At 42.4% G+C, this 13543-nt stretch overlaps 1 protein-coding gene and 1 pseudogene across 1 annotated transcript in view; both read right to left on the bottom strand.

Annotated features, from left to right (window-relative positions):
- SNX4 (sorting nexin 4) overlaps positions 1–12375 on the bottom strand; it is a 60517-nt gene extending 48142 nt beyond the window's left edge. Inside the window, exons 1-4 of the mRNA XM_045287521.1 lie at positions 12254–12375; positions 8834–8969; positions 8602–8751; positions 7447–7494 (exon numbers count right to left, since the gene is read on the bottom strand). Coding sequence (XP_045143456.1) covers positions 7447–7494; positions 8602–8751; positions 8834–8969; positions 12254–12375 — 456 coding nt within the window. The remainder of the gene's footprint in view (positions 1–7446; positions 7495–8601; positions 8752–8833; positions 8970–12253) is intronic.
- Positions 10457–10551, bottom strand: LOC115868665 (annotated as a pseudogene).
- Positions 12376–13543: the final 1168 nt, after the last annotated feature.

Consider the following 13543-nt stretch of genomic DNA (forward strand, 5'->3'; position numbering starts at 1 on the left):
CACAATGCCTGGCACAAGTTAAATATGCTACAAGTAATGGCTGAATGAAGATGTCACTGCAACTAGTCTATCAGCCCACCTGTCTATGCTAACTCCCACCGCACAACCTGCCCATGCTCTCCTTGCTCCTCCCCTCCGTCCCACCGCCTCTGGGTCTTACCCTGGACACATGTTCATTCTCTGATTAGTTTCCTCAAACTTAACGAGGCTTTCTATTCCCATAAAGAGTAACAGTCTTGGAAACTCAGAGGGACAGTTCTACCCTATCCTGGAGGGTCGCTACAAGTTAGAGGGGACTAAGCAGCAGTAAATGATAATAAGCCAGTATGCAGCCTGGCCGTCTCTCTAACATTCCTCTTCCATAGTACCTCTCACTGTGTGTCCCGTAGGGTGCAGGTCTCAGCTCACATGCCATCTCACAGCTGTGACCAGGTGGCCAGTTTGTCCAGGGCAGACCTGGACCACACCTGTTTTCCTGCTCTGATCATCACCCCTTTCCACATTCAAGAGTGTTCCTATTTGGACATCAATTTTACGACCTTCCTCTAAGTGACCTGAGAAATAACTCCTGCCAGTGTGCTCTTTAACAAAGACCTGCTTTATTTCCTTTATCGCTGCTTTAAGACTTGTTTATTTAAATGCTGAATTGATGTCTCAGCCACTAAACTAAGAGCTCCAAGTGGGCACGGGTTCTAGCTCTTCTATCGCGGAACTTACAACACCCAGAAACACACCTCACACTCAGTAGGCATCCAACATCTGAGCCACTGTGCGGAAATCTAGGAGCCCTGGAGGTGCTGTCAGGTAAACGTTAGGGTGCTAACCACAAGGCTGGAGATTCAAATCCACCAGTAGTTCTGGGTGAGAAAGATGAAGCTACGGTAAGGTCACTATGCGTGAATGGCAGAAGGGTTTTTGTAGGGGAGCTGGGTCCAATATTTAGATCAGCAGATCCTACGGACCCACCCCCTGGCTTCCCTCTAAGCAACAGACAGGTTCCAGATTCTTTTGAGTCAACTTAAATTCATGACTGAGCTAAGTACTGCAGCAGGAGAGAGAGGAGTTGGAATTGACTCAATGGCAGTGAGAACTAGTTTATATGTTCATGCCATACCAAATGAAAACCAGATGATGACCACGACCAGAGTGGAAGGTCCCAGTTACAAAAGGCAAAAAATGTAGGCAAAAAAAAGGGCCAGCCTTTCTGGTCTGAAAGAGACCAGAACTCCCTATCCCTTTCCTTCCCTCTCCATCCCCCACTGCCCCCACTGCACTAAGAGGCCCTCTAACTTCTGACTTGAAACTTAAGTGACTTCTGGAGGGTAACATCTGCCAAAAAAATGAGGAGGACACAGTGGGAAGGGACAGGGACATTGGATGAACAGAAGCAGGGACCTCTGGGGAGAAAGGGGAACCCATCACAAGGTGGGATATAGAGCCCCCCTCCCCACCTGAAGGGGACGAATAACAGAAATGTGGGTGAACAGAGACAATGGACAGTGTAGGATACAAAATAATAATAACAATATATAATTGATCAAGGATTCATGAGGGTAGGAGGGTGGAGGAAGGAGGGGAATAAAGAGGAGCTTATACCACAAGCTCAAGTAGAAAATGTTTTGAAAATGATGAAGGCAACATAAGTACAAATATGCTTGATATAATTGATGTATGGAATGTTATAAGACCTATAAGAGCCCCCAATAAAATGGTTAAAAACAAAACAAAACTGGGGCCCCGGGAGGACAGGGGAAGTACAGACACATTGTGGGGGTGGCACACATGCACAGAACAGGTAGCGTATGAGCTATTGTTTGAGCAACTGATTTGTTGTGTCAACTTGCACTACGAAATATTCAGACAAAAAGCCGTCATGCTGTTATTACACTGATTCCTGTTCACAGTCATCTGTACGTGTCAGAGTAACCGGTGCTCCATACAGGTTTTAATGGCTGGTTTTCACAAATAAATCACCAGCTTTTTCTTCTGGGGCTCCTCCAGGGGAACTCACACCTCCTGGAGGGGCAGTGAATTATCTAATGTGGCTGTTCTAGCCAAATTCTCTAACTCCCACCAAACGACCTTTTCTTGCATGGGTCTGGTAAGAAGGTGGAAGATACTGATAAGATTCACCTGTGAGTTAACTGTGACCAGGATTCCCTGGAGTGACATCCTGCTGGGTATAAAATGAGCCCTCTGGGAAGCAGAGGAGAGATCTCATTACCAGCAAGAGCCAGGAATGGAACGCATCGTCCAGACCCCAGACCCCTGCACAGTGAACGTCCTGGGTCCAGAAGACAGCTACAACATCAGAGAAGCAGCAGCAGAACCAGGGCCAGATCACAGGACAGAGTGGTGGGCTTCTCAACACATGAAGCAAGTCAAGGTGAGTGCTTGTGTGCAGGAAGCCTGCTTGTGGGCACTTAATCATGGCACTTGAAAGTGGCCTCTGGGCACTTACCTAATAGACTTGTGTATAAGCCAAGTTTTTCGACATTTTAATGCAGTTTTTGTGGGAAAATTAGGTGCCTCAGTTGATATTCGGGTCGGCTTATACTCGAGTAGATACAGTAATTGGAGAAGCTGGACTTCGTGACCCACAGAAGTGAAGCTGAATGTCTTTAAGCTGAGGCTTATTGGAGCAGGGTGCCTCTGGCCACTTAATTCAGGGAGCTGAGTTTACTGACCCACTGAGCTTAAGCTGAATGTCTTTGGGTTGAAGGTTATAATAAAGTGGTATGCCCTTTGGGCCTTTATTAGCAGACTTGACAAAACTTTGTAACATGTCCTGATAGACAACTCAACCATAAGCATTTCTCACTGGCATTACAACTCGTTAACTTCCTTACTACATCCTTTAATTATGAATTTTGTTTGTGAGTTCTGTGTAGCCATTGCAGTGGTTATGAGAATCTAGAGATAAATTATAAAACATTAATTCAGTCAGCACACCGCCAATCTTTCACTATCAGTCAAGCAAGCAGGTTACCTGTTTGCACCACCTAGGGACTCCACATAATCATTTTGCTGAATATAGTAACTACTCTAAAAAGATATAAGATATTCATGGGGTTAGCCAAAGCTAATTTAAAAAAATCAAACAACTCACTTCCCTCTGCTCAATCCCAACTCATAGCTACCCTATAGGGCAGACTAGAGCTGCCCCTATGGGTTTCCACGGCTGTAAATTTTAACAGGAGCAGAAAGCCTCATCTTTCTCCTACACAGCAGCTGGTAGGTTTAAGCTGCTGACCTTGTGCAATGTGTAACCCCTTACACCACCGAAACTCCAGGGTAAAGTTACAGAGTAAATTAAATGTGCATTAAAAAAAAGGTGATTTTTTTAAGGGAAATTAAAGTAAGCTGACATTTCAAATTTTGAGTATGGTAGATCCAAAAGTCAAAGTCAAGTACTCTAAAATATAAATACTTGGTCTGATTCAGGGGAAAGCAAGTTTTGGGGATCCAGAGAACTTCCTCAGTCTAGGTGAGAAAAGAGCTTTGCAGCACAGTCTAAGCAGGAGATAGGCCAAGGGTCTACCAAAGAACAGAGACAGGTGTGTCTGTCTGTGGGCATGGCTAAGAAGAGGCACTCAGTCTAAAACTCGACAACGATGGCTCTCAGATGATGAGAATATTTTCAGAAATAAATTTTTAGCAAGACTGTGGAAAATAGTACCAAAGGTTTGTTAGGGGATCTGCTAAGCTAGGTTAGATCCTTTACTAAGGATACAATGTCACCACCAGTGTCAGATGCTTGCCATGTGCTAAGCACTCTACTATCATTTCTGACCCTGAATTGTACCTGGAGCCCTGGTGGCGTAGTGGTCACATGTTATCCACATGGTTGGCAGTTCAAAGACACTAGCAGTTCCTCAGAAAGACTGGGTGCTCTACTCCCATACACAGTTACAGTCTCAAAAACCCACAGAGGGTTGATATGACTCAGCATTGACTCCATAGCAGTGAAAGAACTGTAATTTATTAACTTCCCTAATAAGCCCCATAATCCTACTCCCTTCCATGCTATAGCTCCAGGGTTTCAGGTACTCCTGATAGTGTGGGAAGACTGGACACAAAGTCAACTACTTCTGAAGTGGGCTGGGCTAGATTACTCTTCAGTGAACCAGAGAAGGCAGCTCCGGGTTGACCCATACCCTGATATCTTTGTGGGCCTGATCACAACCAGTTAAATCTTGTAGCATAACCACTGCCACTTAGAGACCTGCAGGGCTGGGACACCTAAACTTCACCCACACACAGCAAGAAGTAGCCAGAGACTCTTGCCCCTCATGATTAAGGAATTGTCACAACTCAAGGAGGGATTTGAAACCTACACTGACCAGGTTGAACTCACTTCTAATACCAAACGGCTGACTCATTTCCTCCCAGATGACCCTGCCCATAAATATACAGAACCCCAATTATTCAGAGTCAAGTCTCAGGGACTGGCCTCCTGGCTCAGTGCCTTGTAGTAATGCTCCATTCTCTTTATCAAAGATCTTTACACATACTAATGACACGGAATGAAACTTAGGACTCTGAGTTAGGTTTACACATGATTTCCACCTCGCTCGTTCTATCTCTGGACCTTGGGTAAGTCACTGTCTAGAGTTCTTCATCTATAAAATGGGAGTAACGCGAACCTCAAAGGTAGTGAGGTCTTACGAAGCATTTAGGCTGAGGTGAGATGAAGCATTAAAAAATACACAACAGTTGGAGTGTGTAGCACATGGCAAGCAACCAACCCTGATGGTAATACTATCCCTTCAGTAAAGGAACAACCCTAGCACATCAAATTCCCCACTAAAAAAAATTTTTGGATCATTTTCCACAGTCTTGCTAAAAAATTTCTGTCTGAAAATATTCTCTATCATCTTAGAGCAATAGTTGTCAAACTTCAGGCTAGGAGGAATGAGTATGTGTGGGATGTACCCCATTATTATTAGGTGCCAAGGCGGCACAGACTCCTAAGCAATCTTAAGAAATCAGAATTGCAAAAATAACTCTAGTAACTGAGGTGCACCAAGTCCACTTAGGACACGTTGAGAAACGCTGGATTACAGCATATACAGTCAGCCTTGTTCTTGAGGTAACCACATAAACAACTAGTAGCGAACCTATGTGTTGGGCAGTAAAGCCCTAGGGGATTCACAGGTACATGGTGCCCTGGGGCCCAGGCCAAGGGCCCACACTGCAGTGTCTGACTCTTCTTTGTAACCAAGCTCCTCTGTCAATTTTCCTAACTGCCTCAGTGCACTGCTTCCTATGTACTTCCTTTGAAATCTTTGTCTGATTCGAGTAAGTGGTAGGGGAGCCCTGGTGGCACAGTGTGTTATTCACTGGGCTGCTAACTGCAGAACGGGTATTTCAAACCACCAGTGGCTCCTTGGAAGAAAGATGAGTCTTACCACTCCTGCCAAGATTTACAGTTTTGGGAAATCCGTAAGAGCCATTTCACTCTGGCCTACAGGGTCGCCCTGAGCCAGAATGGACTTGATGGCCCTGTTTCTGCTGTTTTAGGATGAAGTAACTTAGAAATAGATAGCCCAGGTTGCTTAAATGACTACAGAAAATTATGTGGCTTCCGTCTGTAGGACTAAAGTACTTCTACAAGCATAATAGTAATCCACGTTACATCCATTTCACATCTCAGAAGCCAGTTTCATTTAAATCTCAGCTTTCCACTGTGATCTGATAAATACATGACCTTCAGGTAAGTTAACTATGACTACATATATATGCATACACATATATACGAGGACAACTCACATACGTATGTATGTATGTAGATGTGTACAAGCATGTGAGGTTGTCCCAGAGAGCCTCATTTCCTTAATGGAAGCAAGGACGCAGAGCAAGTAGCAGCCACAACATAAAAAGGAATAGAGTACGGCATGTAGATTTCCCCATACATTTTATTTCTAGTATATTTCACTAAAAACCTGTCTTTTAAAATTACTAATACTGTGTTAGGCATACTTACACATTAGCACCTACACAAGAACTAAAGCACTCTACAAACAATATATTCCATATAGATGGAGAAAGTTAGGGTTTCTCAAGGTCAAAAAAGTTCCAGGAAAAACTGGATTCAAGGACAAAAGATAAACAGTAAACTTATGAAAATCACACACAAACTGTGTTTATTTTAGTGTTATGAGCTCCCAACATATCATGATATATTTCTTAGAAAACCAAATCAAGGCAACGTAAAGAATTTTCTAGTTTTGAGTTGTTTTCAAACCCATCTCTAAGTTAAAATTCCAGCATTCCTTGAGCATCATAAAATGATGGCATCCAATCAAGAAAAAAATTTTCATTTTTATATGCCGATAAAATATTTATAAATGAGATTTATAGATACTTGATTACATTTTCTGTGTAGAAAAATTAATTGTCTAGTTTATTTTGTATAAATTTCAAATTGCTATACACCAACGTATAAATATCTAGTGGGTGTTTGTTAAATTAAGCACATTTTAGTTCTTGTTGACTATATCTACTTTTGGTACTTTACAATCTTGTGAATAGTTTATCAACTGGTAGTATATTTATCTATTCAGTGAAATGGAATATGGAAAATTTTGATTCTTGGAAGCCAATCACTACATGAACTGGATCGCGGGAAATTTAAGACACTGCTGGGATGTGAACTACTCAAGAGCTACACACTGGCGAAAGAGTAAGTAAGATCAGAAATTTGCAATAGCCACTGCCGAGTCACTTTCAGGAAGAGATGGAGGGCAGAGCAAGGGCGGCCATCTGTAGTCATCTAAACTAAAAACTACACGAAATGAAGTAAGGCACTATCACGGCTGTTGCTTGTTGTGTACTGTGATTTCGATCTGAACAAGCCCGTGTGACACAGAACTGCCTCACGGGCTTTGGTAGGCAGTAATCTTTGTGGGAGTGGGTTGCCAGGGCGTTTCTCCCACAGAGTGGCTGGATGGATGACAACTGCCAACCTTTCCGTTAGCAGACAAGCCACTAACTATTAGTATCACTAACAGATACTACTTCAAAACAACTTCCATGCCCATTTAGGACTGGTCACCACATCCCAGTAGGCAGAATATGGATGACAGCTAAGCCATGATTAAGTCTATCTATTCTAAGGTTGGAAAATCCAAGCTGAATTCGTGAGCCATGTCTTTAATACTGATACAGAGTGAACCATTGTCAGGGGCAGGCACAACAAGTGGCAAGGCTGGGGACACGGGAGAGGGGAAAAAAATGATGCAAAGTAGGATCACACTGTAGGGAAATCTGTAGCTTGTATCTAAGTTACCGTCTCCAGAAGTTCTTTTCCAATAGAAGTAAGTTCACATATTTGACTAGAGTCTCAGGCAGTAAATGTCAAGTATCAAGTATCCAGGAAGCGCCTGGCACCATGCTGGTGAATGTGAAGAACAATGATAAGTGATTTCATACAAACACCCTTACCTTTAGCTGAAACCCCGTTTCATTCACAGTCTCCTTCCAGTTTCCTTCCTTAAAAAAATATCACAAGTTAGGATTTCAGAAATCATGATTGTAAAACAAGCTCATGAGGCATATTACAAATTAACTTTAAAAAATACAGTTGTTTTCGTGAAACAAAAATAAGACCTACCATTCTGTTATTTCAGGGGAGATGGGAGGATTAAAGAGAATTCACCTCACTTCAAAGCTAACCTTAACACCCCAAATTCCAAAAGAGCATCAAAACGTGGGCCCCAGCTTTTACAGAAGTGGACTTCAAAGAATAGAACTTCCCTATCATTCAAATGATGACAGCAGACAACTCTCTAGTGTCTTTAAATCTGAAAATGTGAGCCAAAAGAATGATGTATAGCATCAGAGCCTAAGTTGTGAGGTGCTGGTTTGCAGGTGGCTGTGGATGACAGCGGAAGTCCGGGAAACATCTGTGAGCTCTACATAGGAAGTACGCCCTTGGTGATTTCCCTCTCTCCACAACAGAGCGATGGGAAGACACTGGCTACCAAACAGAGTGCACAGGCGAGATGACTACAGGAGAACAAAATGATCAACCTGACTTGAACGATTAAAACCTTGTCAATTGATCACCCACCTGATGCACACTGAGCCTGATCTGGTTTTCAACATTTTTTGTGGGTTTTTTCATATTGGGGTTTATCTCAGCTGTATTTTGTCATTGGGGGTGACCCTATTGAACTTTTGTTATACATTTTTCTCCTTTTTGACATATAAAACCCAGGATTGATGAACCTATAGAGACAGCAGGTAGAATTAGGGTTCATGGGGGAGACAGAGGGAGAGGGCGGAGTAGAGAAGAGCTGACGTCAAGGAGTTCAAGAAGGAAGAGAATGTTTGAAAGTGATTGTGGTAGCAACTGTACAATACTGTTTGAGGTGATTGAACTATGGAATACAATATCTGTATTAGCTCCCAATAAAATGACTTAAAAAAAAAAGATGTATTCACTAATTTTGAAAATCAAAATAAAACAATGAAATACATATAAAGTAAGCAATGATGACCCAAAAAGGTCCTTAAAAATAAGCATTCTAACAGTTTAGACGAAAATTAAGACCGAATGAATTATTTTTAAAGATTACATGAATAAATGGAAAATACCTGTGTCAAAAACAAATAGAAGATCTTGTCTCGACACAGGATGGGGTGGGACGCAAGCCTCAAGAGGAAGTTTTCTAAACCGATGCGTCGTCTTTCCACAAAGTCTGGATCCATGTTGTCAGCAGACAGTTTATGCCACACAAACTCTGCCTAGTTAGACACACAAACACACAATCACTAAGAACCGTCTCAGAGCTAAGTATTTCCTAATTACACCCCTTCCCCTTCTTACCCTTTTCTCTGGTAGAGGTGGTACAACAACATGGGGATAGAACGCTAACAGGTAGTTTCTCAACAACTCAAATTCACTATAGCGCCTCCAAAGAGAGTCCGTCAGGACACTCTGGCCATCACTATGTTCAACTGACCTGAAAAGGAGCAGAACATTCACATTGTTGTTTCAAGAATATAAATACATACACATATACATCCACCCCACCCACTGACAGCCAGTCAATTCCGCCTACACCCGGCTCCACTTACTGAATGTTTACAAACTAGGCACTGAGTGAAGCACTGTGCGCATATTGTGGAATTTCGTCCTTACAGCAACCCTGTGCAGCAGAGGAGGAAGGGCAGCCCAGTATCTGCTCAGTCAGAAGCATAACTATCTGTGCATAGAGCACACAGGCCCATCTGATCAGAAACCCCACTCCTAATGAGTATCTTCTGTCAACAGAAAATCTATGTGGACTCAAGAGAAATAAGAACTCTACTTGATTAAATTATTTCCAGGTTCTAGGCATTTAAGTGCTGATAACCTTAGGGATACTTATAAAATAACCTATTCAAAAATGTATTTATCAAAGTGAATTATCTCTATCATACGGGACAGGCAAGAATTCCATAAGACAGGGAGAGAGAAAAGCATAAAGAAAAATGGGCAAAACAAACTTGATCTTAAAATTTTTAACTTTCATACATTAAAAGATAACATAATCAATGCCAAAATATAATACTCCTCAAGTTATGGCCCAAGGCCCCAAAGCATAGAGCTTTGGCCTAACAATGTAAATTCCCGAACCCTACCACAAAAAAGTGTACTGTAACAATTTCTCCAAGGGATTTCTTTCTCTCTCTCTCTTTTTTTTTTTTTAGGGGTATGTGACCACTTTAGGACTCTCAGTTAGTTAATTGTGCCAGCCTGGCCGATAATCACATGTGGGGCTAATTGAAAGGCGGAGGGATAAATGGTGAGGCTCGCCTTTCTAGTTATCGGGTCTCTTGCTTTGTGATGGTCGCACCAGAGTGCAGCTGCCTTAGCAGTTCCCTGCTTCAGCTTGCAAGAATGACTTCCTACAAGACATCCCCAAGGAGAAGCCACATGGACCTATCCCGATGCAGCCCTGGGTGCTGGAGCAGCCGTGTGGAGACCCCTGTTAGTGCTGAGATGCTTGTTCGTGCACTGACTCAGCTTTCCTCCTGCAGTCGGCATCATTGCCTCTGTTTTGTGAGGTGGAGGACTTTGTGGACTGGTGTTGGGTTAATGTTGGACTTGTGGGCTTGGGCAGCATTGCGTTGGGATGTTTTCGTGATGCACCTTTTCTTTACATAAAACTCTCTCTTGTACATGAGTTGCTGTGGATTTGCTTCTCTAAAGTACCTAGACTAATACAGACTCCTCTTATTATTTTTTAAAAATCATTTTATGGGGGCTCTTATAGCCCTTATCACAATCCATTGTGTCAAGCACTTTTGTACATATTTTGCCATCATCATTTTTGAAACATTTTCTACTTGAGCCCTTGGTATCAGCTCCTCCTTGTTTTCCCTCTCTGCCCCGCTTGCAAGGGATTGATTTCTTGTATTAAAATCTGAGAACCATTATTTTATTTTTTTTATTTTTTTATTTTTTAGAAATATGGAACACTTCACGAATTTGCGTGTCATCCTTGTGCCCCTGCTAATCTTCTCTGTATCAGAGAACCATTATTTTAAAACAAATTTATAAGATTGTGAAAGTCAACTCAATAATCCTTTTGTGTGACACATATTTACTGATGAGTCACTTAATATTTAATTAGAGTCCAGCTCTATTACTCAAGTATGGTCACTTATTACTCCAAGTTTCAAATTAGATCGGACTAGGGAAGAATACAATTTCAATCACACTGAAGTTATGAGTGAACAATTATACACAATTCCATATTATTCAAATCAAGGTCTTCTAATAATCAAAGTAAACAATAACTAATTTCATTCTCCAAGTGGGTGATAAAAATAGGTACGTATAAACACTAATATTTTCTAATTGTAGACTTAATAGTTTCCTTAGAAAGAGCACTAACACTAATTTCTGTAGTCATGTTTTTAAATGGCTGTTAACTTCAAAAGGGGTAAAAAAAAAACAAAACAAAGAACCACCTCTCATGGGACCATACATTTTTTCAATCACCTTCCAAATCTTTGTGATATATATAGTCAGGTGAATCAAAAAATATACCTTCTAGGGTTCCAGTTCACACGTGCACACGTTTATTCCATATAAAATGCGCCTTTTTAAACGTGTCTCTGCAATCAATGGAAGTTCTCAGTAATAATCTGTCTCAGTCCCATTGGGGTGCCTTTAGTAAAAGGTCCAAGCCAAACAGCGGCTTCTGAGGGGATCAGCTGGGCCAGTTAAATTCAATTCAGGACAGGAGAGTCAGCTGAGACGGCAACTGAGTTTTGAGATTTCAAAGGAGTCATCTTGATCAATTTTCTCAAAAGACAGAAGATGATCCCTTGAGCTTACTGGGAAGAAGTTTTAAGAAAAGGGAAAACTCCACTGATGAGAGAAAGGCCAGGAGAGGTGAGCCAGGAATTTCTTTCCCTCATGACAACACACCTGCTCATTGTTCCAGGGTAGCAAGGGCAATCCTATGACAATGACGCTGGGCAACCTCACCCCATTCCCTCTACAGCTCTGACACTGTCCCTTCGGACTTATCTGTGTTCCCCAATCTCAAAGAATTTTAAAAGAAACAAGTCTGGGGTCCCTTAAGGATATCAAAACTGCCATTTTGATGTGGTAATAAGTCAAAAAGTTCTTCAAGGAAGAGTGAAAGATGGAAACACCTGCAGAAGTTTATAAGCCTATATAGAAAATACGTCATGAGACAACTTCACATTTTGAGGTTTTTGAATAATCAAAGTGTCTATGATTTTGTTGCAATACTTTTTTACTTAAGCACATATACATGTATGTGTATGAACATATATATCTGTGTACCCATGACCCGATTTTAAAAAGAGCCATCTTCTCCCTCTTTTCTAAACTCCCTATTTCTGACAAATACCTTCTTCTCCACCAGTAGACTTTTTCCTTAGCGATGTCCATCTCCCTCTTCACATTGGCTATCCTGGTATCCTTTTCCAAAATTGTCAAGGACAGTTTCTAAGTATCTAAGGGGCAGACTCCATCAACGCATGTCTCAAGTTAACATTCCAGATCCCTCATGCAGTCCACTATCCTTACCTCTCCCCTAGAATACATTAGGATACCCAGGGCATCAGCGCAAAAGACACTCTGCTTAGGTTACTGTTAAAAAGCTAAACCAGGAAAGGCATCCCAAGAAGGGCAATGATCCGTAAACAATTCTGTCCCACTGGAGAATTTGCATCAGCAGACAAATCTGCCTGTTGAAACCCAATCCCAATTCTCATTGCCTACCTTGTTTCAATGAGGTAAGCAGTGTATGTCTCTTGCATGTTCATGGCATTTCTTCCAGTTCGTTTTTCTGCTTCGGAAACACTGATTTCTATCTTCTTCAACCAAAAATTATTTTCTGTCATCTGGACAAAAAAAAAATCCGTAACAAGAAAAAGAAAACCCCTTTAAAATGGTATTTAAAAAAAAACTAATTGCAATGAAACTCTCTCAGTTCATGTTGCAAACTAGATTCTTGTATTTCTTTAAATAGCTAGGATTTGCTAAATGACTTAGGAGCACACTGTAGCACATTAAATTTTCCCAGAAGCCATTTTAACACACACTACACACTGAATGATTAAACTTAGTCTTCTGACCATAAAAATTTGTAACCTCAGAAACATACAGAGGCAATTCTACTGTCCTGTCACTATGAGTCGAAATCTAAGTCAGTAACTGAGTTTGAGGGTGGTTCAGTTTCCCAAAAGCACCCTGGTGGATAGTGGGTTAGGTGCTGGGTAGCTAACTACCAAGTCAGCAGTTCAAGGCCACGAGGTGCTCCGGGGGGAGAAAGATGAGGCTTTCTGCTCCATCCATAAACTAAAAGGGCAGCCTACACTTCTATAGGGTTGCTATGAGTCATTCTCGAGGGCAGTGGTTTCGTAAACCTTCCCTTATTATGTGAAAGCAAATCACTAATTACCAGTCGCTTTATAACGCCTATCAGAGCCCTGGTGGCATAGTGGGTTCCAGGTTGACCTACTAACCACAACGTCAGCAGTTCAAAAAATGCGGCTTTCTCCTCCCGTAAACAATTAGTCTGGGAAGCTCACCGGGGCTAGAGGGTCGCTGAGTCGGCACCGACCGGACGGCAGTGAGCTTTGGAGGTTTTACAACGCACCCGTGGGCCTCTGGTGGCTCTTGGGCTGCAAAGTCCACGGGGGAAACCACGAGGCTTTGTCCGCTAGTGAAGAGTGACCGCCTCGGAAACTCCCAGGGCAGTTCTACTCTGTCCTGAGCCAGCACTGACTCGACGGCAGTGGAATTTGGTTCACACGCACACATGACACGCTCAAAAATGAAATTACAGCAAAACGGGGGAGGGGGGGAGCCAAAATAATGAAACGCCGTTTCATTTGCAGCTTTCCGGAGCCTGACAATTCCTTCAACCTCCAGCTGGCAGGCAGCGCCAGGCCCCTCACTCTCATTCCCCAGACCAGCTGCTCCCGCAAGCCCCCGCCTTCCCAGAGGTGCCGCTCGCCCCCGCGGCACCCCAACCAGCACCTGCCCCGCGCGACGCGCTCGCCAGCT

The sequence above is a fragment of the Echinops telfairi genome, unplaced genomic scaffold, assembly GCF_000313985.2.
Source record: "Echinops telfairi isolate 266 unplaced genomic scaffold, ASM31398v2 ScPeMD7_17;HRSCAF=63, whole genome shotgun sequence".
In the NCBI taxonomy this organism is placed as follows: Eukaryota; Metazoa; Chordata; class Mammalia; order Afrosoricida; family Tenrecidae; genus Echinops; species Echinops telfairi.